This window comes from Scyliorhinus canicula, chromosome 13 (genome assembly GCF_902713615.1).
Source record: "Scyliorhinus canicula chromosome 13, sScyCan1.1, whole genome shotgun sequence".
Taxonomy (NCBI): Eukaryota; Metazoa; Chordata; class Chondrichthyes; order Carcharhiniformes; family Scyliorhinidae; genus Scyliorhinus; species Scyliorhinus canicula.
The window spans coordinates 144,426,895-144,441,097 of record NC_052158.1 but is presented as its reverse complement, the minus strand read 5'-3'; the positions used below and the strand labels follow the sequence as shown (position 1 = coordinate 144,441,097).

Genomic DNA, 14,203 nt, shown 5'->3' with positions numbered 1-14,203 from the left:
CCTGTGTGCGTGGGTTTCCTCCGGGTGCTCCGGTTTCCTCCCACAGTCCAAAGATGTGCGGGTTAGGTGGATTGGCCATGCTAAATTGCCCGTAATGTCCTAATAAAAGTAAGGTTAAGGTGGGGGGTTGTTGGGTTACGGGTATAGGGTGGATACGTGGGTTTGAGTAGGGTGATCATGGCTCGGCACAACATTGAGGGCCGAAGGGCCTGTTCTGTGCTGTACTGTTCTATGTTCTATGTCTTTTTGCTTCGGCAAAGTTAATAGATTCCATGACATTACTCAACCAAGAGTAGGACGTTTATCTGGTGTCCTATTCCTCATTCACCACAAGCAGATTATCTGATCGTTCAGACATTTGTTGCTTATGGGACTTTCTTGGGCACAAATTGGCGGTCTGTGTTTGTCCGCACAACAATCGTTTCAAAATTAATCCATTGGCTGTAAAGTTAAATGTGATTAATGGATAAAAATGGCGGGATTCTTCAGTTCCCCCAGCCGTGTGTTTCTCAGTGGCGCACTGTTGCTGGCAGCGGGATTCTCTCTTCCTGCCATTGGTTAGTGTGGTTTTCCCATCGAAGCCACCCCATGCTTCCAGGAGGTCCGTGGGCGGCGGTGGCAGGGGGGTGGCGCTGCCAGGGCAAAACGAGAATCCCAACGGCCGGAGAATTTATGTGTTATGGTGCAAGCTGCCCTTTGACCTTTCCCATTTTACCCACCAAACATTTACTTGGTTCAAAGGAAGCTCGTATTGGCGTTACTGAATTACTAAATTACTCCCACTTCCCTGTTTGATTTCTAGGTGTTTTAACCGGTAAGAAAAAGCAGGGCAAGGAAGCCAATGAAGAGTTTGCCCTAATGTTCTCAGTGATGGATGAAAACTTGAGCTGGTATCTGGATGAGAATATTCAAACTTATTGCACTACCCCGAATAGAGTGGATGTCAAAGATGAAGATTTTACGGAAAGTAACAAAATGCACTGTAAGATACTATTTACAATCTCCTTGATTGTAATTGTTTGATTTCCACAGCACCCTGCAACTCATGTTCTCTTTTACACAAAGCCTTGTATCATGCCTGTCAAGCTCCAAAGATTCTCTATCCCACAACATACAGAAGGAATCCTATTATGTGCTTTCTCCAACTTCCTGATTAGCCAGGTAGTTTGATCAGCATCACTGGGAGCAGTGGCCATTTAAAGAAATGCTGGACATTTTCGAGAAGCTGTTGGGAATTGAACTTTATATTATCATTTTAATGTAAATGACACCAAAATCTTGCTGCTCAAATGCTCTGAAGCGTACACCCCCCCCCCCCCCCCCCCCCAACCAACAAAAAATGATGCTACCTTTGACAGCAGGTAGCTTCTGCATGTGAGACGCCTCTAATAATGCAGCGTGTACAAATGTAAAAATCCAAAACAGAAACAAATAACTCCATATTGCTAGATTGGAGAACTATTTGAAGTGCAAGTTGTAGCTTTTTCTTATCATTTATCCATGAGATGCTGGCGTCGCTGACTAGGTCAACATATATAGAAAAGAAGGAATAGTGAGTGAGAATAAGTAGACCTTGCAAGATTGATTAGTAACCAACAGCTTCATCTCTTAGTTCTAAAACACTTGTGGTTCTCCCTATATAACATATGGAACCAATAGATCATTGTTCCATCAGGAAGTGACTTGCAATCAATACTGTGACAGTCTCAGGACAATACGTATCTTCATTCTTATTTATTAAAACAGATAAGCTTTTGAGTGAACACAAATCCCAACGGCTCAGTAGCTCAGCTGTCCCAGTAATGGTGGGGATACACAAGGCAGTGTCACCAAAAAAAGAGAGGAATGCCACTGGTTTATGCCGCCAGACGTACTTTTAAACACCTCTTTGGCAGAGGCTGAGAGAAGCTGCTTACCATTTTTCATTGAGGTTGGAGTTGGATTGGGAAGAATGTTTCATGTGTTGGGATAACCAAAACAAAGAGGGATACAACAAGATGTTGACAAGGGTGGTTTGAGATGTGTGAGGTGGGGGGGGGGGGGGGGGAGGCTGCTGTTGGGGGTTGGAGCTGATGGAAGTTTGACAAATGATCAGATTTGCTTAATGCTAAAAATGGACCAATTTTCAAATCAAATTTTGTAAAGGCTTTGCACCCTATTTCTATTTTTCAGCCATTAATGGATATGTCTACGGAAACCTGCCTGACATTTCCATGTTCACTGGTGACAAAGTGGTTTGGTATCTATTTGGAATGGGAAATGAGGTGGATATACATTCTGCATATTTCCATGGACAGGTTCTGATCGATAGGCATCACCATGTTGATACGATCAGCTTATTCCCTGCTACATTTGTCACTGCTGTGATGGTGCCCAAGAATCCAGGAACATGGCTGCTCAGCTGTCAAGTCAATGACCACGTCGAAGGTTTGAACGTTTAACTGCTCCATCGCAACTGCTTTGTTTTTGCTTGCCCACTTGAAGGATCTCTGCATTGGGTCATCACTTTCACTTCTGCCGTCAGCATTTTCCTTTGTAACAATGTCTTCTTCTGAGTTCAAATTAAATTTGCAAGTACTTGGCCTGGGTCTGATGGTCAAGGGTGAAGACACAGCATGAGCTGGTGACCTCACGGATTTAAAGATCTCTGTGAAAGAGCCTTACCTCGACGTTGCAATGGGGTTTGGGGAACCCACACCTATCGGACAGAAGTAACCAGCAGGATGTCAGTATGCAGAGCCAGCACTCCAGTCTCTGCTCTCTTAGAGGTTTCTAGAGTGGGGCCCCGAGTCCAACACCTTTCTCCCAATGCACAAAATACTGCCGTAGAGCCAATGCATACTCCACCTGGCTGTGAATACCCTACATCCCAAATAAATCGAGGCTACATTTGTAGTCAACCCTTGCTGAGGCTGTTTAGTACAGGGCTCAAACCTTCACCTTCTGATTGAGATTTAGGTGTGCATCTATTAAGCCAAAGACTCACCACTCTGATACAGTACTTGATAATAAACCATGATTATTTTTACGGTTACAGCTGGAATGCAGGCCTTGTTTAAAGTTTTGGACCATGAGAAGAAAACCAAAAAGATCACCAGGAAAGGGCATGAAAGACGCTATTACATTGCTGCGGAGGAGGTCATTTGGGACTATGGACCTTCTGGTTTGGACCAATTCACAGCAAAGCCTTTAGCCAGTCAGCATGGGTACGTCTCACTGAGCCGTTGTGTATGGACATGTAGGAAATATAGTAAGGCCTAGAGTAAAGGCCAGAGAAAGGAACTGTGGATAAATTTCCAGACGTGTGCTATGATAGTAGGTTGAAGGCATTTGGATACGTTTCTCAGAGATAATCAGCCCAGTGCTCCCTGGGGAAGCAGCCGAAGGTCTCTGATTGCCCAAGTATGGTAGGCTGGGTCATTCAAATGATCCAGTGGCCCACCCAGCGCAGAGCCACCTGCTGGCAGTTCTTCAATTGGGAAACAGAAACTGGCTTGTGTAGGCCTGTGATCTTCCACAGTTTAAGCTGAATAATCTCTTGGTAGTATAGAACTTGACATTTTCTGTCAATGCGTCATCTTTCACTGATCAGGACATTTGCAGCAATGTAATGTGCAGGAACTCAACAAATGTATGCTGTATGAATACAATATAATGATGCATGAATTTGCAGAGTATATAATTGCTGATTTCCCACACATTGTATTCTTACAAATATCCTGATGAGTGCAAGACGAAAAGCTTCGACCAAAAAAGTATTTTTCCTGCAATTTAAATTAATTTAAAAGAGTTTTGAGAAGTATGATCTCCCGACTGTTGCTCCATGATCAGGATATTTGCCCCAGGATTTCAATGCAGGCAGAATAGGGGGAGGTGGGGGAGGCAGAGGAAAAGTTTAGTCGACTACGAAGAGGGTCCACGCTGAGTTGTAAAAAGAAATAAAGTTTTATTGCAATAACTATTATCTACACAGCACAAGGGATGCCAGCTGCGCCTCTCCTCTCTGTCGGTACACAAACTGGCCAACTTGATGTGGTAGTTTAGCTAACATGGTTTAGGGGGAGCTCGTATTCAACGAGGTGCATTGGACGTTTGATCGTCGCCACTTCGTACGTCCCGTGCGAGTTATGACAAAAAGCATTTGCCACTTTCAGTTATGAACGGCATTTGTTATGATCTTGGTAGAGACCAGTAACGTGCTTATTTGTTTTAAAGCCCAAAACCCCAGATATAGACTAGAAGAATGAAGCCACAAGGTTCATGGTTTAAATCAAAATAATTTTGTGACATAAAAATCAAAGAATATGAATACTAATATGTACTAATTACATGAAAGAAAACACAATGAACACAGATGCTCAGACTTTAAACCAAACTTAACTCAACTTTCCTTCCACACCAATTAGACGTTTACCCACAATAAATTCAAGTCAGATATTTATCTGAAAGTGAAAGATTAATCCATTGGTGTGAGTTCTGTTTCAAACATTCATATAAGGGCTGAGATTTCTTGGACCTTCCATTTATTTCCAGCAAGAGTTTCCCTTCAAACCTCCTCCAACAGCCCCATGGTTGTGTTGTGGAGTCCCCAATTAACACAGGCCCAGATACCACCTTACGCATAGCTACATTGGGTCTTTAATCTTTAACACTAGAATCTTGCATTCCAATCTCTCTCTCCTCTCAGCATGGCTATCCCAGAAATCAAACTCACTTTAGGAGCCCTTCAGTTAACCATCACTCAGGATTTCAATTGAATCTTTAAAAAAATATTTTTTAGAGTATCCAATTAATTTTATCCAATTAAGGGGCAATTTAGCGTTGCCAATCAACCTAACTTGCACATTTTTGGGTTGTGGGGGCGAAACCCACGCAAACACGGGGAGAATGTGCAAACTCCACACAGACAGTGACCCAGAGCCGGGATAGAATCTGGGACCTCAGCGCCGTGAGGCCGCAGTGCTAACCACTGCGCCACCGTGCTGCCACAACTGAATCCTTCTTGAATGAAATGTCCTCACCATGCAACCTTGTGTGAAATTAAACTCACAACTGTTTGATCATGGAAGCACATCCAGGGATTTAAATTGGGACTTCATTTCTGTTGACCATGGTTTTGCAACTTTTTAATCCCCTGGGCAGATTGGTCACATGATCATTTCCTGACAATAAAGCTGCTTTTTGTCAGAACTCTTCCAGAGCAGACTAGTTCTTAAATGGACCATCACCCCAACATAAAACATGTTATTTTGTTTTTTCCCAAAAGCACATCGGCCATCACCACTGTTACCATGTGCTGGCAAATTTTACACTGGTCTTAAATGTGACAGCAATGCTTTCCCTGTTTCATGCCAAGGATCCTGAAGAATGACATGCTCATTTTGTAGGGACCCCATTTGCCCCCTTAATGGTAGCCATAGTATACGTAAGAGTTGCTTCTGCATGAGGAGAAGTTTGAAAGCTCCATAATCACTGTAGGCTGAGGATCCACTTCTCTAAGGAACTAATGACCTCAGATGCTGCCAGGCTTGTCACTTGGAAGGTGGAAATTGACCTGGCAGAAAAGGGAGCAGAGCAATGAACAATATTTTTAAAAATTTGGATTAAGTAATGTAACTAATTGCCGGACGTTCCTGTGCCTGCAGAGATGCCGTGGTATTTTTTGAAAAAGGAGAGACAAGAATCGGAGGAAAATACAAAAAGGCTCTTTACAGAGAATACACAGACGACACTTTTAAAAAACACAAGGCGAGGACACCAGAAGAACAGCATCTTGGAATACTCGGTGAAGAATAAATTGGGAGATTGCTTTAGTTTTATCTTCCATTGTGAAAAGTGATGCATTTTATCACACAACACTTGCCATCTATTATTTTTCATGTATTTGCGGGGTTGATCTTTGTAACAGTATAAAAACAGGCAATAGCAAATTAGCAGCTTGTTTTATATTGCGTGTGACTTTTAACTTTATTGAAGTCAACACATTTTTAAATGGAATCCCCGACACGACCCCCCCCCCCCATCTACCACTCAGTATAAGATGGTCCCCAGGCCCCCCCTCACCCCCCAAACCCTCCCACATAATCACCCCACCGTGCAAACAAATGGCAGCCTGGCACCCTGGCAGTGCCAGCTGGGCACCTAGGCAGTCAAGGCTGGCACTCAGGTGGCACTGCCAGGGTGTCAGGCTGGCATTGCCAAGGTGCCCAGGTGGCACCAGCAGGGGCCCAGGAGTCAAGCCCCTGGTGGCCTCCAATCCCTGGGAGACTCCCACCGGTACAATTCCATCTGGTCCCCGTTTTTGGAGACCAGTACTGAACGGCACTTGCCCAAGGTCCCCAAAGTGAGACTAGCTGTCTCACTCTAATATGCAGAATTGCCAAAAAGTGATCCCGCCCACAATGGGCATGCTTGAAGCCTCACGAGATCTCGCGAGGCGTGGCGAGCCGGATGGAGTGGAGTCTCCCGTCATTTACCAACCCCGTTGGGACGTGGTGCGCTGCTTTTCAGGCACAGCATGGCCCGAGTGGCACACAGATTGGGTACCAGACAAACAAGGAATAAAAACCTCCATTGTTTCAACCTCATGTTGCACCTGGAACCTCTGACAGGAATCCAGTTGCTCAGTGTCATTACGCTCGAGAATCACTTGAAGGGAAGGTTGTTAAAAAAAACAGGAAGGCTACTTTGTGACGAGCGAACAACATTCTCCGGCACTTCAAACAAATCTGGATATCTTTAAGCCCTTTATCAGCTGCTGACACCTAATAGCCCGTGCAAATGATCTCCGAGCTCTTGTGCTGTTTGATTCACTTTGCGCTGGTAAATTCTGCAAAGGAGCTTTGAAACAGAGAGCTTCTGCAGGGAAAGAAAAACAGAATCAGGTTGCTGACTTTCCATAGAGTGCAGTAATGTACAGTTAATACTCACACATAGGAATCTAGCTCAGTGCATTAGCCCTTACTTCAAGCCACTTGGAAATTCCGTTTGGATATCCTTCTTTGTTACTTTAAACTTGTTTTGGCTTTTCCCTGGGTTTAAAAAAAACATTTAAACCATCTGGGATGGTGCGTTGCAGGAAACTATTAAATGGTGACTTAAACCCAACTCTTGATTTTGAAGCTTCACTGGGCTGGAGGATGAGCTCGATCCCAGTCTTTTTATGAATTAGTTTGCTGAAGAGTTGCGACAGACAAAAGCAAAGTGTTTGCCCATTGTCCTTGATCGAGATTTCAGCCTTTGTGTGAAAAAGCAGAATTTCATCGAGACCCGCCCGCGTTCTCAGCCACCTGCAGGTTTAAGTTAGTGAGGTACCTTGCACTCGGCAGTTATATAATGTAATCTACATGAAGAAAATGCTGACTGTGATCACTTTTATGTCTATAGGACCTGTCATTAAAGCAGAAGTTGGAGATAGGATCAAGGTGACATTTTGGAACAATGCAAGCCAAATATACAGCATGCATCCTCATGGAGTCTCCTATGAGAAAGCGAGTGAGGGGGCCAATTATCAAACTAACACAACAGGTAATTCAGCCTGTAAACATTTACATGTTGTGGTGATATGCATATTTGTATATAACTGGACATAGTTGCACCAATGTATATAACTGTACATAACAATACTGATGATCAAAACACGTAGTGACAGTTATGACCTCCTGCCAGTAGATGGCACCAGACACACCTGGAGCCACATACATATATCAGGGGACAGACAACGCAAGGGCAGGACGGACAAGACAGTCCCATCTCACCTTAGATCCACAGTAACTTAGATATAATTGTCTGTACATAAGTTTGTTGGTTACCTCCCCATGTGTTATGAATAAATATATGTTACAACCATACACTTATGTTCTATGCATGTCTTCATGATCAGGGGAGCCTTAGAATACACCACATGCCAAAATTATTTGATGCGTTTTGACATTAAGGACATTACCACTGTATAATTGATCAATACCATGGGGAAATGGACAAGTGTAGTATTTAAATATAACCAAATAGAAAAAAAAGATAGATAAGTTAAAGCTGGGGAAATAAACTTCAAAGCCCAAATCTGTCCAAAGCATTTCTGAGCTAGGTCAGGTCAAATCAGTCCCAAAAGTGTCCCAAAATAGTTACCTGTACCATGATTTTTCTGGCCCCTGTTCCCACTTTCCATTCTTACTGTTAAGGTCCATGGTGTCTGTTCCAACCACCGAGCATGACTTTAGCTTCTCCTTTTCCTCCCCTCTGTTGCCGACATTCCTACTCCTGCCCTTGTGTGCTGAAGCCACCCTTCCCATCATTCCCGGCCTTGCCCCCGGCATTGCTCCAGCTCCCACCCTCGTTTCCCCCCCCCCCCCCCCCCCATCAAGTCTTGAAGTGCCTCTTCCTCTTGCCCCCATTCCCACCCTCTTCTCTTACCTTTGAAGTCCCTGGTATCTGCTGCCAGCACTGAGGTCTTTTCCATGTTCCCGTTCCCACTCTGAGCTCAGACTAAATTCCTGGAATTTCACCCGCTACCTACACTGACCAATTTATGTCACGAGATGGAGTCAAGTTAATCCAAAGCAAGATGAGTGCAATTGCTGTATTTATTTATTTTTTTGAATTAATTTTATTTCAAACATTATTTCACTTATGGGTGTAGGCATTTAGGAAGGTGCAGCATTTCAACTTATCATGTTTAAATGTTTTGTTCTGCGGTGAAAGTCCTAAAGTATCTAACTTTACAGTATTTTTAAATATTTGGTCAGTTATTTAATTTTAAGTTATTTTAGCTAGGAATATGTAGTACAGCACATGTATGGTGTGGTAATTCAGTCTGTATATTTGATTCTACCGGGCCCAAAATGTCCGATGGAACCTAACTCCAGTTTTAACATTGATTCCAATGGGAAAACACGATTCGCTCAAAGTTGTTTCACTTAAAGTTGTGATTTTCAGGAATGCGACTACAACTTTAAGTGAGGATTGACTGCAGTCTATAGTACAGGATTCAGTCATGATTTTGAAGCATTGTGAAAGAGTTGCATTATTCATTTTCCTCCTCTTTGACCTTTCTGCAGCGTTTGCCTTTTCTGCAGCGGAACCACCACACCACCCACCTGCAAAATCTTTCATCCATTGTCCACTCCATGGGAATGCCTTTAGCGGGGTTCACTCTTACATATCATATCATAACAAGCACATCTATAGCAAAGGCTTCTCTTCCCATCTTTGCAGTGTTACTCTGAGAATCCACCAGGATTTATCTTAGCTTCCCACTCTCACTCATCTACGTAGTAACCCTTGGCAACAAAATTCAAAGACATGGCTAACCTTTGGGAAGACTAATGCTGTTTTCTTCTGTTAGTACCTTCTTGTACCCTTAACATCCATTTAAAGCCCCTCTTTGGTTACTGTCTCAAGCTGATTAAGACGGTCCTCAAAAGCAGTCTCCTATTGATCCACAGCGGAACATCATGACTTCATTTACACTGCATAACTTTAGTAATAACTCCCTTCTCTGTCCCTGTCTAAATGCATCAGCTGCATCCCTCATCCATACCTTTGTAACCCCAGACTTGACTGTTCCAATGCACTCTTGGCTCGTCTCATCTTTCACCCTCTGTAAACCGGCTAATGTAAAACGCTGCTGCCGATATCTTATCCCATTTCCTCTCTCCTTGCTGATTTGGATTGACTCCTAGTCCCCCAGCTCCTCCGATTAAACATTCTTATCCTCACTGTTACTATCTCTGTAGTCTCTGACAGCCCTGAACTCTCTGTTCCTCTGCCTCTAGATTCCTGTGTATCTCCCTCGCGTTCGGTGGCCATTCTTTCATGAGTCCAGGCCTCTAGGTCCTAAAACCTTCTCCCTAAACTCCTTCACTTTTGAGACTTTAGAAAAAACCGTGGCTCTTCCCAGTCTGTTGGCTTGGTAACTACCTTTGCTTGATTGGGATTGTTTCTACATTCAAGGCTCCACATAAATACAAGTCCTTGTTGCTCTCGTCAATGAACACATTTTAAATGTCTACTGATTTAAAAAGAATGTAAAGATGTTTATGGTTTTGAAATTTAAATGTATTCAACAGAATTTGTGGCCCAACCGGCTCGATCCCCTCATGTCTATCCTGGTCATACATTTATTTATGAATGGAACATTCCAGAGAACTTTGGCCCTGGAACGAATGAACCAGACTGCCTGACTTGGCTCTATTCCTCCGCAGTGGATTCCATTAAAGACAGTAGCTCTGGTCTGGTTGGGCCCCTCATTGTGTGCAAAAAGAACACCCTTAACTCTCAAGGGAAACAGGTACATGAATTTCAGTAATGATCCTCCATGAACTCCTACACTTGGAAAATACCAACAACACAGTTGAAGTCGACTCAGAACGACAATAACTAGTGTTGAATTAATGTGTACAACATGTTTCATTCTTAATCTGTGACAGTGTTGCTCCAATTAGTTATTTTAATTCATGTACGGATGTGGTCTTTACTGGCTAGGCCAGCAATTATTTTTATTTATTTATTTATTTTTACTAAATTTAGAGTACCCAATTATTTTTTTCAAATTAAAGGGCAATTTAGCATGGTCTATCCACGAACCCTGCGCATCTTTGGGTTTTAGGGGTGAAATCCACGTAGACAGCTGGGGCTGGTTTAGCTCACTGGGCTAAATCGCTGGCTTTTAAAGCAGACCAAGCAGGTCAGCAGCACAGTTCGATTCCCGTACCAGCCTCCCCGGACAGGCGCCGGGAATGTGGCGACTAGGGGCTTTTCACAGTAACTTCATTGAAGCCTACTCGTGATAATAAGCGATTTTCATTTTCATTTTTTCATTTCACATGGGGAGAATATGCAAACTCCACACAGACAGCGACCCGGGGCCGGGATTGAACCCGGGTCCTCAGCGCTGTGAGGCAGCAGTGTGCTAACCATTGCGCCACCATGGCGCCCTAGGCCAGCAATTATTGCCGATCCTTAATTGCCCTTGATAAATTGATGGTGAGCAGCCTTCGTGAACTGCTGCAGTCCATGTAGTTTAGTTATATTCACACGCTGTTAGAGAGGGACTTCCAGGATTTTGACCCAGCGGTGGTGAAGGAATGGTGATATAGTTCCAAGTCAGAATGATGAGTGACTTGGAAGGGAATGTCCAGGTGGTGGTGTTCCCATGTGCCTGCTGCCCTTGCCCTGCCAGATGGCACCAGTCATGGGGTGTCTAAGGAGCCTTGAAGAGTTCCTCCAATGTATCTTGTAGATGGTACACACAGCTGCCACTGTTCATCGTTGATAGTGGGAGAGAAACATCCCCTTTCCCCAACCAGCAGCAGGCAGGGTTAATTCTTCCAGGCTATACATTGGCGTGAATCAGAGCAGTGGGGAGGTGAGAATTAATTACATTTCCAGCAATTGGGGCACAGTCAGACACCCCACTCAATACCTCCCCAACGCTCCTAAAATCATGGCAGGGCGGAGCGGGGTGGTTGGGCCTGTGGTGGGGCACAGCACCATAATTTACAGATCCAGTCACCTATTTCCTATGCCCATAGGCGACCTGTAAAATTCACCCTATGCTCTTAAACCAAGGCTCCATCTTTCATATGGATGTAAAAAAGATCCGCAATGGAGGTTTCCCTTGTGTACTAACCAATAGTTATCCCTCAACAAACATTACCATACCCCACCCCACAGCCAGCAGATCTTTCCATTATCACATAACTATTTACGGGACATTTCTGCATGCAAATTGGTGCAACCGTACCTACACGTTAAAAACGGTTCATCGGTTGTAAATAAATTTGAGAGGTCCCATGGTAGTGAAAGTCACTATAAATGCAAGGCTTTCTTTCTGGTACTTTGTACATAGAATTTTAAAAAGTAAGATGGAAGGATTGCCCCATCCCCTGTTCCCTGCACCACCCAGCAGCCTGTGTGTCACTCGGCATCTTGTCACACTATGCAAATGAAAATAGGTACCCAAGGCGAGGAAGAGGGGAATCTGCACCTCGCCATCCAGAAACCTGAATTCATCAATCTATTACAATGTCTATTGTGTGAGGCCTCACTCTATGCAGGTTTTGATGACTATATTAGCTTGGTGTTGGGGGCTTTGTTAGCTCAGTTGGCTAGATAGCTGGCACGTGGTTAAAAATAATGCCGCCACTATGGGGGTTAGATCCCTGTTCCACATGAGGTAGAGATAGGACCGCTCACCCTGGCCCCAACATAAAATAAGGCAACCCTCAAATCAAGGATGCAAACTAAAGGATAGAGAAGCTGGTGTTGAGAGTTCGATGGAAAGTGTAACTTTTAATACACAGCAATAGCCATAACAAAATACTTTTCGTTTCATTGATCTGACGTTAAATGCTATGTATTTTCGTTGACCCTGACACAGAGAAATGTGAAGAGCGAATTCTATATGCTGGCGACTGTGTTTGATGAGAATCTCAGTTGGTATTTAGACGACAATATCAAGATGTTTACCACTAAACCCAAAGCTGTAGATAAAGAAGATGAGGATTTCCAAGAGTCAAACAAAATGCATTGTAAGTCTTTGATCAGACGAGTGCCATAGAAATGGCCAGTAACATGCCTCCCAAGGAACGGAATATTTTGGTTATAATTTGAAATTCCCATGTGTAAAATAATGCTAGAAAATGAGTTACTAGTTCAGTTAGAACTTAATTTAAAGATTTGGCGGGGGATTCTCTGGGTCCACTGGCCAGCTGCAGGATTTGCGATGGTTGAATTGGGCAAAAAACAGGTTTTAAGCCTATTGCGAGTCTCCCGGTCCACCCCGTCAGACACAGCGGGTTTCCCGCCCAGACCCAACGGGAAAATGCAAAGCCCTCATCTGCATTCATTTGAATGCAATTATCGAGTTAGATGTCCAATTCAATGGCCTGTTGTGAGGCTCCTGCCCCCCCCCCCCCCCCTCCGCCGGGGGTTTCACTGGCGTGAATTGGTGTAAGTCCTGAGAAATGGGGAACTGGTGTTTTGCACTCTGAAGAAGGGCAAAGGGGGTGAGTTTCATAGAAAGAGGAGGTAGAGGGCAGCACTAAGACAGAGCACTTGGTCATTCCAGGAATCTCTTCAGGACAGAGACAGCCTCTTTTAAAATAAACTATGGTTAGAAGGAACAGCTGCTCAAAAGAGGAAGTACTTCAGAGTTAAGGAATCCCTGGAGAGCTATATAAAAATGGTAATTCTCCATTTGAAACAGACTGGACCTGTCAATCAAGAGGCTTTTAAAAGGCATTGCGCCATGAAATTGAATGTAAACATTGCAGTTCAAAGCTTCCAGGCTTCTAGGCATGCACATAAGCTTGAAAAAGATAAAGTGCTATGAAATTGACTATGAAAAGACACTTCAAAGGTTTCCACCACATTAAAGGGAAGACTGTCACTTATTCTCACAGATCTTTCAATTTGTCCTGCTACCAGACAGTTTAAAGGGTTTCAAGGCTGCAAATAAGATCAGCCAAATAGCCCCCATCCCAGAAAAGACCCCCGACCTGAGCCCCTCCAACCTTTCTCAAGCCCCCTGACACCCACCTTCCCTGAGGGATCCCCCATAACACCCTGGAAGAAAGTGGAGGGTGGGTGCTCACCCTGTTGCTCGCCCTTGAAGTAAAATGTTGGTACTGCCAAGGGGCGGGACCTGAAGGGGAGACTGAGGGTATGGCACATGCCAGTGATTGGGGGGGGGGGGGGGGCACCGCTCTGATCTCGGAGGAGTGGGAACTGTCAGCAGACAGGCCAGCCCTTCTCAGGGCCAACATAAAGCCCGATCATGTGAAATGACACATCACTGTCCCTCCTAGCGCCAGCAGGAATGATGCCATTTTTCCCGCTGGCAGGAGCACTTAGTCTGCAAAGTTGAGAATCGCAGCCTTAGAATTTATAGTTATAATTTATTTAAACATATATTCATTTAAAAAATAATTAATTTCATTATCTGGATGCTCATTTTGGCTTGATGTATAGTCCGTGATCAAAAGGCTGGATTTTTACGGCCGGCCCTGCCGATGCCAACCCCGCCCCCCCCCCCCCCCCCCACACCCCCCCCACCCCACACACACAACCCCCCCCCCCCCGCCATTTGTTCCCCGGTAGCTCTGCAAAATGTTTCGGTTTTAAGAATATGCGCAATTTTGTCAGTTTGAATCTGCTTCCATCTTACTTTCAGGCAGTGCATTCCAGATCGTATCACCTCACT

The 14,203-nt window shown here is 44.2% G+C and overlaps 1 protein-coding gene across 1 annotated transcript in view; it reads left to right on the top strand.

Annotated features, from left to right (window-relative positions):
* The window catches only part of LOC119975718 (ceruloplasmin), a 58,861-nt gene that overhangs the window by 19,152 nt on the left and 25,506 nt on the right, over positions 1-14,203 (top strand). Inside the window, exons 4-10 of the mRNA XM_038815542.1 lie at positions 803-982; positions 2,173-2,427; positions 3,038-3,206; positions 5,646-5,785; positions 7,387-7,527; positions 10,068-10,288; positions 12,380-12,530. Of these exons, the coding sequence (XP_038671470.1) occupies positions 803-982; positions 2,173-2,427; positions 3,038-3,206; positions 5,646-5,785; positions 7,387-7,527; positions 10,068-10,288; positions 12,380-12,530 (1,257 nt within the window). The remainder of the gene's footprint in view (positions 1-802; positions 983-2,172; positions 2,428-3,037; positions 3,207-5,645; positions 5,786-7,386; positions 7,528-10,067; positions 10,289-12,379; positions 12,531-14,203) is intronic.